The 23,090-nt window shown below is 56.5% G+C and overlaps 2 protein-coding genes across 6 annotated transcripts in view; both read left to right on the forward strand.

The window, feature by feature from the left end:
* Positions 1–956: 956 nt before the first annotated feature.
* WDR20 (WD repeat domain 20) lies at positions 957–12,456 on the forward strand. Of its 3 annotated transcripts, none has more exons than XM_078864452.1 (5): positions 957–1,251; positions 4,301–4,483; positions 5,416–6,645; positions 9,063–9,197; positions 10,229–12,456. In XM_078864452.1, the coding sequence occupies exons 1-5, from the start codon at positions 1,000–1,002 to the stop codon at positions 10,283–10,285; spliced, it is 1,857 nt and encodes a 618-aa protein (XP_078720578.1). In that variant the 5' UTR covers positions 957–999; the 3' UTR covers positions 10,286–12,456. The 3 variants fall into 3 exon arrangements, with proteins under 3 accessions (XP_078720578.1, XP_078720579.1, XP_078720577.1); XM_078864453.1 differs by having other exon boundaries at positions 10,311–12,456; XM_078864451.1 differs by lacking the exon at positions 10,229–12,456 and having other exon boundaries at positions 9,063–10,186.
* Positions 12,457–17,703: 5,247 nt separating this feature from the next.
* LOC144937151 (glucagon-like peptide 1 receptor) overlaps positions 17,704–23,090 on the forward strand; it is a 72,660-nt gene continuing 67,273 nt past the window's right edge. For all 3 annotated transcript variants that reach the window (XM_078864454.1, XM_078864457.1, XM_078864455.1), the window contains exons 1-2: positions 17,704–17,853; positions 20,650–20,715. In XM_078864454.1, coding sequence (XP_078720580.1) covers positions 20,710–20,715 — 6 coding nt within the window. In that variant the 5' untranslated portion in view covers positions 17,704–17,853; positions 20,650–20,709. The remainder of the gene's footprint in view (positions 17,854–20,649; positions 20,716–23,090) is intronic.

Below are 23,090 nucleotides of genomic sequence, written 5' to 3' on the forward strand. Positions count from 1 at the left end.
CCCTGCAGCCATAGCTGGCTGCATGAGTCACTCCACCTTTAAGATCAGCACACTAAATCAAAACACAGGTCATACTTTGTAGCGATCATCCGGAGCGAAACATTTTATTTTAGGTCACTGAATAGCACTGGCAGCTAGGGGTGTACAACTCCTCTAGAGCAGTTTTGAGTGAAGATCTCATAGGTAGTGACTCAAGTTTCAATTTATTGGCAACAGCATTCCAGACCCTGGGGGCATCAATAGCAAAGGCCCTTCCTCCAGTATATGTACGGCAATAGGGAATATTAAGCTGGTAAATGAGTGTAGACCTTAGGCCAAATTTGTTCTTTGAAACAGAGATGAGATCCAGCAGGTAATCTGCAGATTCTTTTGCAAGTACATCATGAATAAATAAGATCTGGTGCACAAGCCGTCGAACATTCAGAGATGTTAAGTTTGACCCAATGTAGAGGTCACAGTGGTGAGTCCTATATGGGCAGTTCAATGCAAATCTTAAGGCCGAGTGATACATTGAGTCAAGCTTCTTCAGTACAGTACTTGGGGCTGATTTATAAACAAGTGAAAAGTTATTTTATTTGTGAATGCTGAATTTTATTTGTTGTTAGCCTTGTGAAATATACATTTTCTTTAACTTTGTTTTCCTTTTCAAAATATTCCTGGGGGCCTCACAGTACCTGGAGCCCAGGGGCCTACACAATCTTAACCGGGCCCTGGGTGACGTCACTGCGCCAAGCCGCAACGAGATGACGTCACCGTGTGAAGCCGTAACGAGGTGACGTCACTGCGCCAAGCAGTAACGAGGTGACGTCACCGCGCCAAGCCGTAACGAGGTGACATCACCGCGCCAAGCCGTAACGCGGCAACGTCACCGCGCCGAGCAGCAACGCGCTGACGTCCCCACGCCGATCCGTGACGCGGCGACGTCACCGCGCCGGGCCGTTTCGCGGTGACGTCACCGCGCCGGAAGGACGCGTGCGACGAACTTCCGGCGCGGACGACATGGCGACAGAGGGAGGAGGAGGGAAGGAGATGAGCGACATAAAGACTCAGTTCTCGACGCGCGAGGGCACCTACCGCCTGCTCTCCCTCTCCGAGTACAGCCGCCCCAACCGCGTGCCCTTCAGCGCGCAGGGCTCCAACCCCGTCAAGGTGTCGTTCGTCAACGTGAACGACCAGTCCGGCAGCGGCGACCGCATCTGCTTCAACGTGGGCCGCGAGCTCTACTTCTACATCTACAAGGGCGTGCGCAAGGTGCGGACTCGCTGCCGCCTCGTCCACTGCCCCCCCGCTCGCCCACAACCCGCGGCGGACGTGCCCTCCTCGCCCGCTCCGCCTCGCCACCACTGCCGGCCTTGCCCGCTTCACCACACACCTCCCTCCTTGCCCGTTCCGGCGTTTGGCCTTCCCTGTCAGCTATGCACCCCCCCCACACACACATCCATCTCGCTCCCGTCATGTGCTCTTATGTCTTCGTCAGCCATGCCCTTGCCCCTCAGCCTTGCCCTCCTGAGCCCTGCTCTGCCCTCTGCTTCGCCTTGCCCCCCCCCCCACCCACCGTGCCCTGCTTCCCGGCGCGTGCTGCTGCTGCTGTTCCGTGAGAACCCGGCAGGGGCAGCGGACGGGGTGGGGCCGCCCTCGTGGGAGTCGGGCCGTGCCCCCCCCCCGGGTACAGGGGCAGTGCCCTCAGAGCCCCGTTCACTGGATTGTCTCTTCATTACCAGGGCCATGCCACAATTATACAAGCGCCGTACCCTAATTGCCTGGAGCGTGACCCAATTTACGAGGGCCGTGCCTCCAGTGACAAGACCCTTGCCCTACCTCTCCTGGCAAAGGCTTCGCTAGGAGTGCCGTATCGAGGGCCTTTCACTAATTTACACGGGCGATTACATTACCGCCGGACGGTGGGGAAGCCCCCTGCTACGTGAAACTTGTAAAAGATGCTGCATTTCATCGCGTGGCGTAACCCGGAGTGAATTCCCACGCTTCCCCAAGCAGGGTCACGTGGACGGCAGGGGTGGTGGTGGTGGGGGGGGGAAATCATCTGGCAAAATCACGTGACAGCTGGCATGTGAATATCACGTGGTAGCTGGCGTTAAATTTCCCCATGGGCAAAGTAGCAAAAATACCTTGTGAAGCTCATCCGTTGATGTTACAGGTCTGCCAAGGTGGCATCGCGTCTCGCTTATGTCCAGGTTCTGCCTCCGATCGGCTCGTGCGCGTTAATTTGCACCCTTTTGTAATTTGCCTCCTTTCCCATTCGCCGGTGTGAAACGGATTGGCGTGCGGTGCCGACCTGTAAACCCTGACCTTGGCCTGCGCAGTGAGGTCCACGATGCTCTGCTTTGCTGCCCCCATTCCTTGCTGACATTGGCTGAGCCTCGGGTGCTTCCTCGGACCCAGCAGTGGCGTCGCATGATCAATTGAAACATTCTAAAGGGAGTTCTGGGGGAAATGTGGAGGAGACGTTTGGCAAAGTTACGGTCAGGGATAGGTACTGAGTGGAGGGGCTTGGTTTCTGCGAGTAGGGGCTCGTTCTTTGAAATCTCGAGTTTGCGAGAGTTCGTGCTAGGGTTAGGTTTTTCTTGTTAGGGTGAGGAATATAGTTATCTGTGTGTGGTTGAGTTGGCGGGCACAGTTGTCACATTCTTGCGGTCCAGCGCTTTTCCGACAAGGGTTAATGAATCGGGCATAATGGTGAAATGGCGAAACCAAACCATGTACAGGAAGTAAGTCCCTTTGTGTTACCTTTTCATTATTCTGCGATATGTGCGAGTTGTTTTTCTGAACACTCTGGTTTCCTACCACAAATCAAACATTCTTAGATCAAACATCTGAATGCAAACATTGTCGTCAAAGAGTCTTGAGACTTGGTGAGACTTCCTTGGGTAATTGTATAGTTCGTGGTACCGCCATAAGTACATGCCTACTCAAGCCTGCAGACTCACTCGCATGCTCATGCACTCGCATTCACTGACACAAGCGCATTAACGCTCGGATACATGCTACATGTACACTGACATGCAAATACCCACTGGCACGCACTATCATCCACTTGCACTCAAACGTGCACTCATGCACGAACTTTCCTACTCACAATCACATGCACATTTACGCTGTCACAGGCACACACGCACTCACAAAATACAAAGATCCCCTGTATAGCATTATCAGACTGTTGGGGCAAGTGCTGTTAGCGATCGCCTATGAAGGCCAGCACAGCATACGAGGGGGTGGGTGGCCAGTACCTTGGCCAGCCGCCTTTGTCTTGCTAGTGGCGATGTTTACACAGGGTACTAATTTGAGCCTGTGTCGGCCTATGTGAGGCCCCACACTGGTTCATATAATTGTCACTGGTGTTGGCCGTGGGCAGGAACCAAACTTGGGTCACCGTGTGCGTATCGCAGCACGCTATACTACTAACACACACACATACAATTAAACTGGCACCCACCAACACAGTCACAAACATACACTCTCGCTTTCAAATTCGTACACTATCACACAACACTTTGAGGCCGCGTGAAGTGTTGAAGGCTCTCTGGCAGGAGTACATGGGACACACCTCGGTGCTATAGGTGAATTGACTGGCAGCAACAATCCCGATCTCCTTGTAGTGTGTATTGTATGTATGCCTAATGGGGGAAAGGCTGATGTTTATCGGCTGAGTACCCTCATGGCGCACGGACATGTACCACAGTGGCAAAATGACGGGCACGGGACAGGTGCAATGGACTAGTATCCCTCCTCCATTGTAAATTTAACTACCAAAGAGCACGTAGGAAAAGCAAACAATAGCAACAGCAGTCATTCAAAACTAAGTAACGGTGACATCACCATAGGGCGTGTGCCAGACTAGGTGTACTTTGAGGCCACCTGAAAAACACAATCATAAGGAGCAACATTCAGAAAAAACGTGCACACACAAAGATCCTCCGTATAGACGTTTTACCTTTTTTCCAGCACTTGCTCTGTTGGAGAAAATGCTGTTGTGACCTATTCGGGCCAACAAGTCGAACTAGGGGGTGGTGTGGCCAGGACCACTCTTAGCTACCTTGGTCTCGGCAGTTCTCATATTTACACACCACTCCTGGTACTCGCTTAAGGCCGAGTCGACATAAGCGAAGCCCAGCACTCTTAAGATATTCACCTCTCGGGTACAAAACAGCAGCCCAACATTCGCCACGAAGTGACGGCGACGTCAGCACGGCGCTCGTGCAAGGCTGTGCGCGCCCACACGCACGTCGCCGCACTCGCTTGACCGCCCCGCCTGTGTCTCCCGCTATCGCTGCGACTGCTGCAGGCCGTGGACCTGAACAAGCCGATCGACAAGCGGATCTACAAGGGCACCCAGCCCACGTGCCACGACGTGAACACGCTGACCGCGCGGCCCGAGAGCGTGGCGCTGCTCGTGGGCTTCTCTGCCGGGCAGGTGCAGCTCATCGACCCCGTCAAGAAGGAGACGAGCAAGCTGTTCAACGAGGAGGTGTGTGCACGCGGGGGCACAGGAACATGTGCAGCAGTACGCGTGCGCGTGCGCACCTACACAGGAAATGCCAAGTCAAGTTTCGAGTGTTGTTTTGTTTAGAACACGGTGAGAACCCCAGAGACCAGAATGGTCTCATTTTGGGTTACCAAAATTATGAAGGTGGTCGTGGAAAAACAATTACAATGATGGCAATATAAATCGGAGCAAAAACAGACGAGTTTTAGAAGAATTTGAAAACCGTGTGCAAACAATCAGTATTCAATGAAATACATTTCCGGTGACAAAAGTTGATTTCAACAATTGATTTTTTAAAAACATTCAAAGTACAGGAATACACGAACAGAAATCAGAATTTTTATTTATCGAGCAAGCACGCTTACACACAGGAACGCACAATGGAATGCAGGAACACACAATGGAATGCATAAATACACACACACAGCAGCATATAGGACTACGCGACAGATTCGACAAGAACACGTACAAAACGTTCACACACAGGCACACGTAAATAAATTCGATCACGAAAATCGCACGCCCAGATAGGACCACACACAAATGAACACAAATACACAGGGTCACCCGAAGGGACACACACGAACACCCAGGGACAAATGCAGGTCACCAGTAAGTGAAAGCGTACAGCAACACACGAAGGTACTTGCACAGAATACTCAGAGTAACATGCATTATCAATTGGACACGCATGTGCATGTATAAACACACATTCACACAAACAAACCGGAGCCCACAGGTGTTACATAGATGTACTTACATACAGTAACGCCATCTCCCCGGTTTCGCGATGCCAGCGGTCTTGAGCATCGAGCACGATTCAATTCCACCCTGACAACACGGCCATGCAAGAGCTGCGCCTATGCGAGCGGCGAATGTCGTCCGCCTTGCCCTCTCTCCGCTCTGTCCCACAGAGGCTGATCGACAAGACGCGCGTGACGTGCCTCAAGTGGGTGCCCGGCAGCGAGAACCTGTTCGTGGTGTCGCACGCGAGCGGCAGCCTCTACCTGTACAACGAGGAACTGGGCTGCGGCACGAGCGCGCCCTCCTACTCCGCCATCAAGCAGGGCGACGGGTACTGCGTCTACGCCTGCAAGAGCAAGTCGAGCCGCAACCCGCTGCACCGCTGGGCCGTCGGCGATGGTGCCCTCAACGAGTTCGCCTTCTCGCCCGACGGCAAGCACCTGGCGTGCGTGGGGCAGGACGGCTTCCTGCGCGTCTTCTCCTTCGAGGCCATGGAGCTGCAGGGCGCCATGCGCTCCTACTTCGGCGGGTTGCTGTGTGTCTGCTGGAGCCCCGACGGCAAGTACCTGGTGACGGGCGGCGAGGACGACCTGGTGAGCGTGTGGTCCTTCCTGGACGGCCGCGTGATCGCGCGCGGCCACGGCCACAAGTCGTGGGTTAGCGTCGTGGCCTTCGACCCCTACACGACGAGCCTGGAGGACGGCGCCGACCCCACGGAGCTCAGCGGCAGCGACGAGGAGTTCCCCGAGCAGACGCCGCCCTTCGCCGCGTCGCAGGGCCGCTCGTGCGCCGCCGGGCGGGACCGCGCCAACAGCACGCTATCGCGGCTGTCCCAGAGGGCGGACGGGCGGCCCGTGTCGGTGACGTACCGCTTCGGCTCGGTGGGGCAGGACACGCAGCTGTGCCTGTGGGACCTCACGGAGGACGTCCTCTTCCCGCACCAACCGCTGTCGCGTGCGCGCACGCAGACCAACATCGTGACGGCGGCCAACTCGGGCGCCACGTCGCCCTCCGCCGCCGGTGCCACCGTGGTCGGCGGCGGCGGCTCGTGCCCCCTGCCGCGATCAAACTCCCTCCCGCACTCGGCCGTGGCCAACGCCAACAGCAAGGGCGGCGGCGGCGGCGGTGGCGGTGGTGGCGGCGGTGGGGGAGGGGGAGGAGGGGGCGCCGGGGGGTTGGTGGACGGCGCCATCGCGGCCGGGATCAGCAAGTTTGCGACACTAACGCTGCACGACCGCAGCGGCAATGACAAGCGCAGCCTGGACAAGGAGCACAAGCGCAACCACAGCATGGGGCACATCTCAAGCAAGAGCGCCGAGCGCCTGCACGTGCTCTCCAAGAGCCAGCGCCCGGACTCGTCGCGCCTCCTCGGCACCCCGCCCTGCCCACGCATGGACGAGGTGAGGGCCTCCCACTGGCGGCAGGGTGCACGGTGTGGTCGGCTCGGAGCTCGGAGACGCTGAGCCGGCATCCGCTAAGAATCCTGGGTTCGGAGTCTGGGTTTCGGCCGCCCGTGATGAAACCGGGTCGTTAGGTGTGAGGTGTAGTGAGTTGATGGTCTCATCCCGGTCACCAATGACTGCACAACAAACCTATCACGTTACATTTGGTTCTGCAAAATTGGGGGGATGGAAAAAATTGGATGATATTTTGGGAAAAAAGACAACCCCAGTGCTACACACGGCTACATTAAATGGTCAAACACTTGTTATAGTAGACACAGTACTTAGCGGTGTAGCGCCAGGTGTCATGCATTGTATCACGGTACAGCACACACAGTCCAACATGGTGCAGTGTATTACGCATCGTGTCATCATAATAATCAGCAGCTTTTTGTCATGCAACTGTTGGATTGAGGCCTCATGTCGTGCCAATCCACAGAGATTATTTAACCGTACCTCATCACGCACGCGGGAGAGAACATGTAAACTCGACACTGAAAGCCACTCAAGTCAGGAAGCGAACCCAGACTACCTTAAAGTAAAAAACAACAACAGGCAACGTTTCGGGCAATGACCCTCCTTCATAGCACATCAGGCCACCGCAATAGTACACAGGGTGTGTGGCGTGAGAGTGAACAAACCCAACGTTTGTTCACTCCGCTCTTGCCACATTTGCCGAGGCCTTATCTCCTTTATCATCGAAGAGTCCGCCCTCTCTCCCCACCCTCCCCACCTTTGCAAGCTTGTGGCCAAAGTCCCGTGGCATCCGTATCGATTTATTGGAGTGACGCTGCACTGGCACGCGCAGTGCCGCACTGTAAAACCACACACAACCCTCGGCACCGCCGCTCGCTGCTTCGGCCGAGGCGGGGATCTGTTGACCCTGAAAGGCAAACTAGGCGAGGCGCAGGCTCCGCCTTGCTGGTTGTTTAGGAACACCTTGGTTTTATTTGTTTCCTTACTGCCCAAGTAATGATGTGTGTGACACTCGAGCCAAAAGTTTTTTTTTTAAGTTCCCCGAATCCACCAGTGGTCCCAAATACCCTCTAGAAGGTCCCTCTAGGGCTCCCTCAAGCGGAGGCCCTTCCGTCAGAAGTGGTGTGAGCGAGTAGGTGCAAGTCTGCACCTCTACCTTTCACAGCAAACCCATTATGTACATATTGCGTGCGTGCGCCTGTGTGCGGAGCGTCGAGCCACTCGGGCATTTTAAATTTATGACTTCGCCGACAACCACAAACCGACGGTGACCGCCAACCGCTCTGTGACGGAGAGCGATCTCGGCATCAGCTGAGCGGCGCGATCGAGGTCATTTGAACATCGAGGTCATCGTCGCGTCCTGTGAGGTCACGGCACCAAAATAAGCCGGGGAAAGTGGCACGGTTGTTCCGACTTGCTGAATTTCATGCCAACCTCCTGAATCCGAGAAGTTGGCATAAAATTCTTGGCGCAGTGTCTGGTTGCTGCTCAATTAGGTGGTGAGAATCGTCCGTCTCTTCACCGTTCAGATGAAATAATAATAATTGCCGCGTCAAACGCTTGTACACGTTGCAGTTTAATTTGTTTGGCTGTGTCAGGTGGTGGTGTCTAACGACACAAACTTGCTTTAATCATTGCTTGGCCAAAGACAAAAATTATATTCGTTTACGTGACAACATCATGGTTGTTTTCACAGTTAAGGGTGGTGCAGCGGAAGGATGGCAGTAAAGTGGTAACACTTGTGCCCCATAGCAAGACGGGTCTGGGTTCGATTCCTGACTTAGGTGTGCCATCACGTGTGGACTTTGTATGTTCTCCCCCTGTCCTGCATGGGTTTCTTCTGGCTTCTCCAATTTCCCCCCGTTTACATGTAACTGGTATTGGCCAAAAAACATCCCAATGCTGAAAAAAATTACCAGCAAAATTACTCTTATTTGGGATTACACACAACAGTAATGTCGCCCGCTAGAGTAAAAACTTGGCAACACCCTCCTCAAAAATAGTCTTGAAACTCGGTGAGGCTTTCCTGGGTAAACAAGTGAAACAACAACAATAAATAACAACCACGGGCAATCTTCTTGGTTCTTTCGGTAAAGTCACGTAGAAGGGAAGTAATAAAATAATAAAAATAAAACATAATAAAATAATTCTCACGACGTTTCAGCCACAACGCAAGCAGCTTCTACGTGACTTTACCGAAAGAACCAATAAGATGAATCCCTGCAGTCACGAAAGCTTGAAATCGAAACCACGGGCAATGTCGCCCGGCTCTGGCAGCCACGCAACATTTGCCTGGCCTCTGCCAGGCTGCGGCCGGCTACACGACGGACTCCGTTGGCTTCCGCTCGGCTGATATGTCACGCCCCGGTGGCTTGTGCGGTGCGCTGCCGGGCGAGCAGGTGCCGCTGCTGGAGCCGCTGGTGTGCAAGAAGGTGGCGCACGAGAGGCTCACCGTGCTGGTCTTCCTGGAGGAGGCGGTGGTGAGCGCCTGCCAGGAGGGGTTCATCTGCACGTGGGCGCGCCCCGGAAAGACGGTACGGCTCTTGCCGGGGATCGCACGCGGCGCTGGCGCCGGCCCCTTCACGATACAGTACAACGTGGCCTTGTACGGTGTCTAAACGCGACCGCCCCGTCCCCCGAGACCCTGCGCACAAACGACGCGTGACGTGTTATCGGCGATTTGTACATTACGTGTATGATTCTAGAGGAGGATTGTTTAGTCGCAGGCAGAGCAGGTTTGGGGGGCAGGTCCTGACCGTGGGCTCAGTTGAACGGGGGGCAGGGAGCAGACAGCATGGATGGTTTGGGGAAGGGAGTTCCAGAATACGGCGAGAAGAATTTGTGGATGAGATTACTTAATGTTCATGAGATGTGATGACTTACAACCGAACAGAGGTTGGCTCAAGGATTTGACAGGAGACCTTGGCTGCTGGATCTGAGACTGGATGGAGAGGAGTAGAGTGAGATGAGAGGGGAGACGTAGGGAGTGTGCATGGATGAGAGTAAATTGCTATGAGAGCGGAGAGCCAGGAGAATGCATGGAGAGTAGAGTGAGATGAGAGGGGAGAGGAAGGAGAGTCCATGGAGGGGAGTAGAGTGAGTTTAGAGGGTCGATGTAGGACAGTGTGTTGCTGGGAGTAGAGTAACATTTTAATAAAGATTTTGGACAACATAAATGTTGACTCAATTATTGCTTTGAAACTCGGTCCGCTGTGAAAGTCATTTGCTTCCCGCTCCCACCAGTAGGGGTGGCGAATCTGAGTAGATGTGCAACTGTGTTGCAAATCAGAAGTGGCCCATTCATGGTGTTTAACGTGAGATTCTACACGACATCTGAAACGGGACAGCATCGTGCAGGAAAGGGCAACAAGATGTTGGCTAAGGGCAGCAACGTGGAGGCAAGTTGCCGTGCCGTGTAGCTTCAAGGCACGGCGGTGGGGAGAGCGAGGGTGGTTCGGTGGGGGGTTGACTGAGCTACGTGAACCACGCCGCTGCTGGCGGCAGGAGCCTCAGCCAGTGTGTGTGTGTGGGGCCGCTCCCTCCCCGTGCACTCTCTCCGTTATAGAACCGCGGCGGCGCGGAGCAGCTGCTGGGGAAACTGACGCCCAACGACGAGCGCTGACGATGGCTGCCGCCCGTGTTCACAGGGGCAGGCGGCGGCGCAGACGCAGGCCAACTCGCCCAGCGGGACGGTGGTATAGCGGCGGCGCCGCCGCTCGCTCGCTCCCCGGAGCCGCGTGGAGCGCCGCTTGGAGCCGTGCGGAGCGGCGACGCACGCCGCGGCTTCTCGGTGGAGCCACCGTGAGCACAGCGGCTCGCTCGCTCAATCGCTCGGTTGGCTGATCGATCGCCACCGCACAGGGGATCCCCCCCCCTCTCACCGGGTCGCCATCCCCACCCCCCCCACCCTGCTCCGGCACAGGCCCGGCTACCACCACCATCACCACCATACGCGAATGCTCCAGTTAGCGGCCGTGGCAAAGGGGGGGGGAGCCGCGGCACGGTGGTGGGGGGCTGCGGTACTGGGGAGGAGGGGGCCCCCTGGTGAAGGAAATGAAGTCCCCAGCTGCTGCTGGTGCTGCTGCCGCCATCGACTGAGACGTTTTTCCTGCGTTCAACCTTAACCCCCCCCGTCACCCCTTGAGCGACGTTTAAATCCTCGATCCCCTTGAACTGCGCGGGGACGCTGCTGGCGGCTGCTGGAGTCGGCCCTGGCGGCGAGGGCAGCACGGCCCCTGTGCAGCAGTCGCTGATCTTCGTGACTGCACGCTCAGCACGCCACTGCCGGCGTCTCCACCGCCGCTCCACAAGAACCTGTACCATACTGTACACTGTACCATACTGTACCTGTACCATACTGTACCCTGTACCATACTGTACATGTGTAGTGTTGTTATTTTTTGGCCTGGTCCCTCTGCCCCGCGCCGACGGCACACATATCACGGGGGGCGGCCTCCACGCGCCAGCTCGACCGGACGAGCGAGAGGAGAGAGTTTGTTCTTTTGTTTTGCGAGGTGGGAAGAAGGTATATAATATATATATTTTTATGTATTTTGTTCCGTGCGCGCGCTCGCACACGCGTCGAGGCTCTTGTTTCGACGACGAGAATGCGTTTGGGCCTGGAGGTCACGTTCGTAGCGATCTCTCTCTCTCGCGCGCGCTAGAGCGAGCACGAGCGCGACAGCGGTGGGCAAGCGGCGAGCGCGAGCGGTGGCCACTACCGCGAAAAAGGGGACTTTTCACCGTGGATCCTCGTTCCGGCGACGATCGGCGGAGTCGCGGGATCGCCGACACGTGGCGCACGGCCTCGCCGGAGGGGGGGGGGGGGAGGGACTTGATTTGCACAAACTGCTGCTGCCCCGGTGCCGATCGTGTTTTCGCGCGGGCGGCGCCCGGGGTTGGTGGCGCTCGGCCCCCGATGTTGCACACACCCCGCACAATGCGCTCGCGCCGCGGCGAATCGCGGCGGGAGGTGCCGGGGAAAAATCCGACCCCACCCTCCCAACATGGGCCTCACACACACACATTGCCTCACTCCCCCCAACCCTTCCCCTTCCCAGCACTGAACCCTGGGCCACCGAGTGCCCCCACCCACTCATCCAACCACCCACCCACTTCCCTGCTGCGCGCTCAGTTTCTGCAAAATAAAACTTTGTACTCGGCGTCAGCACGGGCCCTTGCTCCTTCTCGGACGATGCCTGCAACTCGCCCGCCCTCTCACCAGGTCGACCACTCCGCTCGTCTTCTGGTGTATCAGTCGGAGTCGTGGAGCCCCACACGGGGCGCTCCTGAGCAACGGTCGCCCCCTCCCTGAGAGCTCCCGTCTCCGCAGCGTGGCACAGACGCGTGCTTGGAGTCCTTTGATGGAGCTATCGATGTGGCCGGTGTCAGGACGGTGGTTGTGGCTTGCGCGGGAGAGAAGTGGGGAGGTTGCGGCACCAGCCAACATGATGGTGCGGTGATGTCTCAGTGAGGGGTGGGGGATCCCACTGTGCTCTCAATGAAGGAAGCTTCATCCGAGTGGATGTTGTGGATGCTGCCCGAGTGGTTTGTGGTTAATCGGTTGATATATCGAGTTATTGCCGAGTGGGTTGGGAAGTTGGTGCTAGGTAACTTTATTGAGTGGTTTGGTTTATTTTGACGTGGGTAAAACCTATTGGGCAATATATTTATATTTTTCGATGGGAAGGTAACTGGTTCCTCGATAGAAACGTGGTTAGAGCAAAATAACATGAACACAACGATCCAAAAGCGTTGCAGTCCATGTCAGGTGCCGAACGGCAAGGTCGTGAATCGACATCACGGTGCAACAAGTGTAGATAAAAAATATGTATATAAATAAAAAACCAAAAACTCAAAGCGTGAGTTTTTTGGTTTTTATTTCATTTTTATTCTTTATTATTTTCATGTTATTTTCTATCTACGTGACTTTACCGAAATAACCAAAGAATATGATTTCATGCAGTCACGAAAGTTTTCAGTCAAAATGTAAGCATAGAGAACACACCAAGGCTGGTAGAACGCAGTACAGACAAAGTATTTGGGTGCCAAACGGCACCGAGGTTAAATTGTCACAAACAACATGGAACTTAACATCTGCAGAGCAGCCAATTGCACGTGAAAGGAAATCTTGAGGGCCTAAAGTGAATTGATGTGGGACGAGGATAGTTAAGGATTTTATCCCAGAGATTTTCCCTCGGTTATTCCAGAGATTACGATTTAAATCCCTTCCGCTACACGGAAGGCCTTTAAACCGAGTTTGGGAGGGGGACTTATAAGGATTCAGGAACTACGTTTTTTTTTATTTTAGCAAGTAATGCGCACTGAGCTATACAGCTTGTTTGTAGAAGCGACCTGACTCCGCACAAATGATAGCTCAACGATGTGACTTATCATGTGGATATTTATAGCAGCGTAATACTCTAAACGCGTGTTTTTAAATGTGGAGGGCAAAGACGGAGAAAAATCCACGCGACCACGAGGAAAGAGACACGCAAACTCCAAATATACAGCAGCAGGCGTCTGGGTCAGGTCTCACCCACGACCTCCTGTATACCAGCGCGAGGTAGTTAACATATTCTAGCAACCGTTGCGCCATTTCCTGGGGAAATTAAATGATCCAGAAGCTCCTTGGCAGACTTATTTTGTCAGCGCTTTTGAGGGTGAAGATGGCCCAATGCCATTCCCTGCGCGGATCATTGGGGAGCTGATTCGAGTTGAAATAAAGTTTCGGGTGCTGTGGGTGGACATCAATGTCAAAGCGGAGTGGTGCAATTGAACCAGTTTTACCGCTTAGCAACACCAGGTCTGTACATAGCATTACGATGCAGTAGTCGTGTGACGGGGAGTTTAGTGCCTATAATATCAAATCGTAGTCGGGGTGAAATGCAAAGTTTGTACAGGAAGCCATTTTTTTTAAAACCTTTATTGTGATGGGTATGTGCAGCAAACGATGGCTTGTTGGTCGAGGATGACATCTTGGTGTTGTTTAAACCTGTCCACGTCGAGTTCAACTTGTTGACAGTCGAATGCCATCATTTTGGAAGTGGGGTGGGTGGCGGGAGTCAATTAACCGCTTTCCAGAGGGCATCATTTTCGTTTTGCTGGCATTCGCATCAAGTTCTAGATAGTCTCCGATGCATGTGGAGTGGTTAGGCGAGTTGGTTGGCCGAGTGAGCAGTTGTGGTTCGGTAAGTGGTTTATTTAGTTTGACTGACTGACCGCTTGCTTTGTTGTCCGAGCGTGGCTGCTGCATGTTTGTGAGCGGGTTTAAAAAAATATATATAAAATTTTTCTGCGTAGTTTATTTAGCCGTCAGTTTGTGAGAGCTCGTTTGAGTGAAATGCCTCTTCGCAGTCGACAAGGGCTCGGCACATCGGTCATCGACGTTCATGGGTCTTTGCCAACAAGTCACCATTGGTCGTGGGTCGTTCCGTGGATGGTAGGAAAACCTCGTCTCAGCCTTTGCTTCCAACCCCGTTGGTCTGTTGGCGACCTACGGCCTCCGTCATTCCTCCATCAAAGAGGAACAGCGAATGAGTCCGTCGCTCTTCAGGTCCGTTTCGTCGCCGCGTTAGAGTAGAAGAAAGCTAGAGGCACCATTCCACGGCCTAGTTATTTGACATCTTTGTTCACATTTTGTGAACAGGCCCAACTAATTTTATAACGACGGTTGGTGCCACTTATGTAGCTATTTGTGCGTGATATTGCGCCCTTCGCGGGCGCATGAAGAGCGCTTTATAACGAATCTCACCTCGACGCATTTAAAAGGGCACCCCCAGTAGCAACTGTCGATGTGGGTACAAGGTGGCTCGGCACCTGGCCTGCAAACAGATGTTAGTCTTCCGGTAGGGGGACGGTGATTGCTGCTCTGTGTGATTCCATGAGTAATTTAATGATGTCCACGGTTATACCATCTGATCCAGGTGAGATGTCCTCACTCACACTGCGAAGGGCACAGTTGACCTCCACAAGGGTGACATCAGGAGCTTCCACATCGTCATCTGAGAGACGGTCCGATTCTTGGGATTATTGTTTGCGCTAGAGATTAGTATACAATTACTCATTGTGTGGAATATCTCCCCCCCCCCCCAGACCATTTGCGAATCGAATTTACGATCATCGACCTTTGTTGCTGCGTTCCTGCTCCCATCGCTTGCTGTGTACCAACCTCAGTCGTCGTGTACGTCCACGTGATGACGCGATGACGTGTTTGACGTGAAAATACCAAAGCGCATCGGAGTCATCTGGTCCAACACCATGTGAGACTAGGCTCTAAGGAAAGCTGTCTCGGGTGTGGACCAATCAACTTCAAGGACAGTGCACATTATTAGAGTTATGTTTTTTGTTTGCATTATGACTGCAGGTATTGTGGTCTATGCAAACATGACTCCTTGTAAAAAAGGTGTCAGTTTTGTTGCCAGATGGAAGGGTAAAAAAACAATTATCGCATCGGAGATGTTTTCCGAAAACTGGATCGCAGAAAGTAAAGGGGCAGCCCTGCAATTTCTCGCTCACATCACTGCTGGTCGAAAGGCCTCCATTCGAGAGAGGCTCTGGAGAAAGAGATTGGAGGACCCACACTTTGCGGTTGCACGTGATTGGCCGACGGGCTCACCGTGGTTGTACCCTTGTTCGTCGAGAGGTGGACATGTGGGGGGCGATCGTTGGACACTCGCAGGCACCACACGCGTCATTGTTATTTATAAAGCCCCCGCCGCCCCTGCAAAGTTAGTCCGTGAATCGGTGGCTGGTTGGTTGGTTGGATGGTTGTGTAGTTGAGGTATGCGTGGATTTATGGTTGAGTGGTTTCTTCGGAGGTTGAGTTGTTTGGATGCGGTTGAGTAGTGTGTGGTTGGATGGATGCGTGGTTGGTTAGGTGAGTGGGTAGGTGAATGGTTGATTAGGTGGTTGATTTGGGGGGCTGGATGAATGGGTGGGTGAGTGGTTGATTAGGTGGGTGAGTGGTTGATTTGGGGGGCTAGATGAATTGGTGGGTGAGTGGTTGATTTGGGGGGCTAGATGAATTGGTGGGTGAGTGGTTGATTTGGGGGGCTGGATGAATTGGTGGGTGAGTGGTTGATTTGGGGGGCTGGATGAATAGGTGGGTGAGTGGTTGATTAGGTGGGTGAGTGGTTGATTTGGGGGGCTAGATGAATGGGTGGATGAAGTGGTTGAGTTGGAAGAATTGGTGAGTGGACCACTCCCTCGGATTGCCACGAGGCGGCGTTGTCTCCCCGAGCGCCACGTGGGGGGTACGCGGGGAGGGTAACCGCATTGAAAAAAAAACCGGTTACCGCATTGCCGCACGGACAGAAATGTCTGGCGATGAACGGATCTGGTTTTAATTTTTAACCGTGAAACGAAGGCAGTTGCCACAGGGGTGTGATGGTTCGCGCACCGGAGACTTACAAAACAGATGACGCCGGTTGGATTCTATCTCCCGGCGCGGCATTTGAAACGACCGTGCGAGTGAGAGCCACCCCCACCCCCGCCACGGGGCAGTGGCAATGCCTTCATCAACCACAGCCGCCACTGACGGCAGGTCGCGTGTGTTGGGGTAAAAGTGTGGGCTGGCCTCTTCCAAGACGTTGCTGTACTGGCCAGCGTGGAAGAGTAGACCAAGTACTCTCGAGAGCGCTAAATTAGTGGAGGCCCCTTCCCCTACCCCCCCCCCCCAGCAGTGGCGTGAGCGAGAAATTTCAGGGCTGCGCCTTAACCTCTTAACTGTACAGATGAACCACGCGGTCACTTAGACCGCCGTGCTGGCTGGCGCGTTCATTGCAACAATTCCGCTGGAAACGGTTACCGGTTCCTGAATTGGGGAACTGGAAAACGGTTACCGGTTTTAGCAACCCAAGTGCGGACGTGCCTGGGATAGGTGGGATAATATTATTACCGATAAGTGGTAGTCACTAGTTGTGGTTACGAATCGTGGTGATGGTGGTGATGGTGGTGATGGTGGTGATATCGTTGGTAGGTGGTGCACCTGGTGATGGCAGTGGTGGTTGATGTTGGTATTAGTGAAGATGATTATGGTGATGGTGGTCTTGTTGGCGATGTTGATAGTGATGGTTGTGATGGTGTTGGTAGTGATGGTAGTGATGGTGGTGATGTAAGACGTCAATGGATGTATGAACCCATGACAGCCTCCCCGAGTCTCCCGCCCTGCGAGGGAAACCGGGAGGCTACCCAGTGAGAACCCACGCTGACTCGGGAATAATTAAGACCCGAAAGCTTCACACACACAAACAGTGATTCACTAATATAATCCATTGCTGTTCTGCCGCATCCCCACCGCCTGCTGCCCAAGCTTGCTACCACCTGCAGGAGCTCCACTCAGCTCCTCCTCACTACCGCCTCCTTCCTTCTCCGCTCTCTCTCCCCTTCTCCCTCCTGCCTCCTCCCCGCTCTCGCCCCCTTCATCCCTTCGACCCGTTTTCACCTCCACCCACCCTCGTCACCTCTCCCCCCCCCTCTCCTCTGTCTCGTCACCGCCTCTCATCTCACCTCTCTCCCCTGTCGCCTCTCCTCACTGCTTCCTCTCCTCACCTCTGCTCTGTCTCCTCTCCTCTCTCACCTCTCCTCTCAATCGCTCCCCTCTCACATTACTCTTGCCACTCCCCAACCGCTCTCTGCTCCCTCCCTCTGCTCCCTCTCTCTCTCTCTCTGCCCCCCCTTCCTCTGCTCCCTCTCTCTCTCTCTGCTCCCTCCCTCTGCTCCCTCCCTCTGCTCCCTCTCTCTGCTCCCTCCCTCTGCTCCCTCTCTCTCTCTGCTCCCTCCCTCTGCTCCCTCTCTCTCTCTCTGCCCCCCCTTCCTCTGCTCCCTCCATCTGCTCCCTCCCTCTGGCTCCCTCTCTCTCTATCTGCCCCCCTCCCTCTGCTCCCTCCATCTGCTCCCTCTCTCTGCTCCCTCTCTCTGCTCCCTCCCTCTCTCTGCTCCCTCCCTCTGCTCTCTCCCTCCATCTCCTCCCTCCTTCAAGCTCCCCCCTCTCTCTGCTCCCTCCCTCCCTCTGCCCCCCCCCCGCTGATTCCGGGGTTCGCGATTGGAGGCCGCGCTGGGGCCCCGGGGTGGCGAGGGGGGCCCGGGGGACCCCGCGGTTGCCGCTACCCCTCGCATCTGATGGAGGAGCCGGGGGAGCTGCAGGATGAGTCTCCTGGCTGCGGGACTTAGCTTCAGCTCGGAACTCAGGTACTTGGTGTCCCCCTGTCCCAAAGGCATCACTTCCCTCAACCCTCGTTTCCCGTATTCCCCATATATCGGTGTCTACGTTGCCCCATGTTCCCAGAGTGTCTCCGTGTCCCCAAGTTCTCATTTCCCTCAGTCTTAGTGATCCCCGTGTCCCCGTGATCCGAAGTTCGCGTCCCCGTTTCCCACTATCCCCATGTCCCGTCTTTCCGTGTCCCCAAGTCCTCATTTCCCTCACTCTCAGAGGTACCGTGATCCTAAGTTCCCGCTACCCCAGAGTGTCTCCGTGTCCCAGTGATCCTAAATTCCCGTTCCCCGCTATCCCAGTGTCCCCGTGTCCCCAAGTCCTCATTTCCATCAGTCTCAGTGAACCTCGTGTCCCCACGTCCCCCGTGTCCCCAAGTCCTCATTTCCATCAGTCTCAGTGAACCTCGTGTCCCCACGTCCCCCGTGTCCCCGTCTCCCCCGTCTCCCCACGTCCCCCGTGTCCCCGTCTCCCCCGTCTCCCCACGTCCCCCCACGTCCCCCGTGTCCCCCACGTCCCCCGTGTCCCCCGTGTCCCCACGTCCCCCGTGTCCCCACGTCCCCCACGTCCCCCGTGTCCCCCACGTCCCCCGTGTCCCCACGTCCCCCGTGTCCCCCGTGTCCCCACGTCCCCCGTGTCCCCCGTGTCCTCACGTCCCCCGTGTCCCCCACGTCCCCCGTGTCCCCACGTCCCCCGTGTCCCCCACGTCCCCCGTGTCCCGTGTCCCCACGTCCCCCGTGTCCCCCGTGTCCCGTGTCCCGTGTCCCCACGTCCCCCGTGTCCCCCACGTCCCCCGTGTCCCCACGTCCCCCGTGTCCCCCACGTCCCCCGTGTCCCGTGTCCCGTGTCCCCACGTCCCCCGTGTCCCGTGTCCCGTGTCCCCACGTCCCCCGTGTCCCCCACGTCCCCCGTGTCCCCCACGTCCCCCGTGTCCCGTGTCCCCACGTCCCCCGTGTCCCCACGTCCCCCGTGTCCCCCGTGTCCCCACGTCCCCCGTGTCCCCCGTGTCCTCACGTCCCCCGTGTCCCCCACGTCCCCCGTGTCCCCCACGTCCCCCGTGTCCCCACGTCCCCCGTGTCCCCCACGTCCCCCGTGTCCCGTGTCCCCACGTCCCCCGTGTCCCCCGTGTCCCCCGTGTCCCGTGTCCCGTGTCCCCACGTCCCCCGTGTCCCCCACGTCCCCCGTGTCCCCACGTCCCCCGTGTCCCCCACGTCCCCCGTGTCCCGTGTCCCGTGTCCCCACGTCCCCCGTGTCCCGTGTCCCCACGTCCCCCGTGTCCCCCACGCCCCCCGTGTCCCCACGTCCCCCGTGTCCCCCGTGTCCCGTGTCCCGTGTCCCCACGTCCCCCGTGTCCCCCATTTCCCCCGTGTCCCGTGTCCCCACGTCCCCCGTGTCCCCCGTGTCCCCCACTTCCCCCGTGTCCCGTGTCCCCACGTCCCCCGTGTCCCCCGTGTCCCCCGTGTCCCGTGTCCCCCACGTCCCCCGTGTCCCCACGTCCCCCGTGTCCCCCGTGTCCCCCGTGTCCCGTGTCCCCACGTCCCCCGTGTCCCCCATTTCCCCCGTGTCCCGTGTCCCCACGTCCCCCGTGTCCCCCATTTCCCCCGTGTCCCGTGCCCCCACGTCCCCCGTGTCCCCCTTTCCCGTCCGGCTTCCTTCCACCCCGAGGCTTCGTGCCTGTGGCGGTGGCAATGGGCGACGTGGGGACATTTCTCGCCGCGGCTTTCGTCTCCCCGCCCGCGTCGCCGTTCTCTCGCTAATTGCGGCCACTCTGAAGCGGGGGAGGAGCCCGCGAGACAATGAGAGTCGCGGGGCGCGGCGGTTCGGCTCCCGTCTAGGTCAGCTCCGGCGAAACTCGCGCGCACTAAGTCCGCGCAGCTGCGCCTCTGCTACTCGTGTCTACCCGTGTGTGTGTGTCTACCCGTGTGTGTGTGTACTTGTGCCTGTGTGTGTCTCCCCGTGTGTGTGTACCTGTGTGTGTGTGTACTTGTGCCTGTGTGTGTGTACCTGTGTGTGTATACACGTGTGTGTGTGTCTGTCTACCCGTGTGTGTATGTGTGTCTCCCCGTGTGTGTGTGCCTGTGTGTCTACCCGTGTGTGTGTCTCCCCGTGTGTGTGTCTCCCCGTTTGTGTGTGTGTGTCTACCTGTGTGGGTGTGTCTCCCCGTGTGTGTGTGTCTACCCGTGTGTGTGTGTCTACCTGTGTGTGCGTCTACCTGTGTGTGTGTGTCCCCGTGTGTGTGTGTCTACCCGTGTGTGTGTGTCTACCCGTGTGTGTGTGTCTCCCCGTGTGTGTGTGTCTGCCCGTGTCTCTGCGTCTTCCTGTCTACCTGTGTGTCTCTGTTTTTACCTTTGTGTCTACCTGGTCGGGCGTGGTGCTGCCCCCCCCCCCCAGCCTTCGTGTGCCGTGCCGGCCTTCATAAGTGCTACTCGCTAACAGCACTTGCCCTACCAGTCAGGTAAGGCTATAGGGGGCATATTTGTCATTGTCTACCTGTGTCTACCTGTGTGCCTGCCTACTCGTGTCTCTGCATATGCGTGTGTCGACCCGTGTCCCATGTTGTTTATTATTGTATACCTGTGTTTTCGTCTATCTGTGTTTACCAGTGTCTTACCTGCGTCTGTCCTATCGCCTTATCCACCTTTGTCTCCCCGTGTCCCTCCCCCGTCTCTCCCGTGTCTCCCGTCTCTCTCCCTCTGTCTGTCTCCTGCCTCTCTGTGTGTTTCTCCCCTGTCTCTGTGTCTTTCTCCCACGTGTGCCTCTCCCTGCCCGTGAAGTCCTCGACTCCCGATTTTCGTATCCGCGCCGCGTGGGCTCAACGCGTGGATCTCAGCGTCATGGCGGTGAGTGGGTGAGTCGGTGGGTGAGTGAGTGGGTGAGTCGGTAAGTGAGTGAGTGGGTGAGTCAGTAAGTGAGTGGGTGAGTCGGTGGGTGGGTGAGTTGGTGAGTCGGTGGGTGAGTGAGTGGGTGAGTCGGTAAGTGAGTGGGTGAGTCGGTGGGTGAGTGAGTGGGTGACTGAGTGGGTGAGTCGGTGGGTGAGTGAGTGGGTGAGTGGGTGAGTCGGTGGGTGAGTCGGTGGGTGAGTGAGTGGGTGAGTCGGTGGGTGAGTGAGTGGGTGGATGCAGAGCGGGTGAGCGGGTGAGCTTTATACGAAGCTTCGGGTCGTCTCGGCCACTGTCACGCCCTCCCTTCCATGTCCGCGCAAAACGTGCGCCCCGTTACAATATGAAACTTTCCAGGCTGCGATGCCAACGATTCATCCTGGGTTTAACCAGGCTGGATTGAGTGAGGAGCTCACAGATAACCGAACGATCCACACACTGTCCGCATCAGTGAGCGCCTCTGGCAGACAGGGCTATGTTGGCTGGGTCCTGTAACCCGCATGCCCAAGTAGCTTCTGTTTGCCCGAATATAGCAGGGGGGGGGTACTAAACGGGCGCGGCACGGACTGGAGAAGAGATGGACTGATGCGGCACGGGAGGGCGTAGAGCTGAGTCGACTTGCCGAATACCGGTACCAGCGGTGTCAATATCGGCCTCTGTGGAGGAGGCTCGTGAAGGACGCTGCTGCTGAGCAGTTGGAGGCAGTCGCCCTCCAACAACAGCGGAGGGCAGAAGAGCGACGTTCACAACCCAATGAGCCGAGTGCTGGCTGGATAAAATTCAGCAAGTTGGCACAGTGGGGACCAGAGGTGGTGCATCTGCCAGTTAACCCAAGGCACCTGGGTCTGTACCGTGATCTCCTGCCAGTGATCCTCAAAGAGCGGGAATCGAACTCAGGTTAACTCACAGGCGATTGAAATCGACGAATATCTGAACCGGTGCTGAACCCTCCCCTAGTTCCACTCAGCCTTAAATGAGTGACTGGTGCGGTGTGTGTTAAACGTCAGCCATGGGGAGATGAAGGCAGCCGGACGTGGTGCTGGCCACCCACCCCCTCGTGTGCCGTGGCGGCTTTCATAGGTGCTCCTTGCGAACAGCACTTGCCTCAAAAAGTCTCCTCAAGGCTATACGGGGATCTTTGTCTGAGTCTTGTGCTGCTGTGCGCTATCTCTCTCTCTGTTGTCTCGCTCCTCTCGCCAAGTTGGCACGGGCACCGCTCATTTCGTAACCGAATGCGCGACCTCGCGTCTCACCGTGACAACGGCGTCTCAATTAACTCATTCCCGCACCCCCCCCCGTCTCCATTAACCCCCTTCCTACCCCTGTGTCCCAACGAACACATTACTTATGTAGGGACATTAACGGTGTCACTGTGGCGTTAGCGTCAGTTGCTGTCACGAGAGTGGAAACGCACGTCGGGGGGTCATCTCTGCCACCAGACCATGGGTTGACATTGAAGCTGGCCATGGGGGGGGGGGGGCATGGTTCTGGTGAGGGCCGGAGGAGAGCAAGTGAGGACGTGCTACTCCGCGTGAACCCGAGAGGGCACGTGACCCCGACAGGGTAGCAAGGGGGGGGGCGAAAGGGGGCTCGAGGGACACGTGACGTGGAGCCGAGAGCCTTCTGGCAAGATCCAGAAGGGGGCGTGGCCGAGGGCGGAGCGAGGCCGCGCTCCGGGGGTTCAAGGCGAAGCCCCGAGAGTGATCGGGGCTCGCCTGTGGAATCAACCTTTGGTGCTGCGTCCCTTCGGTCTTCGTGCTTCGCCCGGCATCGTGGGTCAGGCAGCGTGTAGGCTGACTGACCCGGTTGTGTAGTTAACCCGCTGCTCACATAGTTAACCGTGTAGCTATCACCTAGCAGTAGAACCAGAGTATACGTTTAGTGATTTACCCTGTTGGGGTGTTGGAATAAACGTGTTACCTCCACACTCCAGTGTGCGCCTCCGTACAACACACGACACCTACACTGGGTGCCAATTAGCACGTGAACACCCCCAAGTCCCTCCCCTCTACCCGCCCTTCGCTCTAGCCCCCCCTCCCCTCTAGCCTCCCCCCCTCTCATCTATCCCCCCTCTCCCCTCTAGCCCCCCTCCCCTCTAGCCCCCCCCCCCCATTCCCTCTAGCCCCCCTCCCTCCCTTCTAGCCCCCCTCCCCTCTAGCCCCCCTCCCCTCTAGCCCCCCCCCATTCCCTCTAGCCCCCCTCCCCTCTAGCCTCCCTCCCCTCTAGCCCCCCCCCATTCCCTCTAGCCCCCCTCCCTCCCCTCTAGCCCCCCTCCCCTCCATCCCCCCTCTCCTCTAGCCTCCCTCTCCTCTAGCCCCCCCCCCTCTCCTCTACCC

The sequence above is a fragment of the Lampetra fluviatilis genome, chromosome 18, assembly GCF_964198595.1.
Source record: "Lampetra fluviatilis chromosome 18, kcLamFluv1.1, whole genome shotgun sequence".
NCBI classification, from domain to species: Eukaryota; Metazoa; Chordata; class Hyperoartia; order Petromyzontiformes; family Petromyzontidae; genus Lampetra; species Lampetra fluviatilis.

Bases quoted from the DNA above. Each gene is read 5' to 3' on its own strand.
- WDR20 (XM_078864451.1), top strand. From the start codon at position 1,000: ATGGCGACAGAGGGAGGAGGAGGGAAGGAGATGAGCGACATAAAGACT. The intron at 4,484-5,415 runs GTGTGTGCACGC...TCTGTCCCACAG, and splicing joins GCAAGCTGTTCAACGAGGAG to AGGCTGATCGACAAGACGCG. The intron at 6,646-9,062 runs GTGAGGGCCTCC...CCGGGCGAGCAG, and splicing joins CCTGCCCACGCATGGACGAG to GTGCCGCTGCTGGAGCCGCT.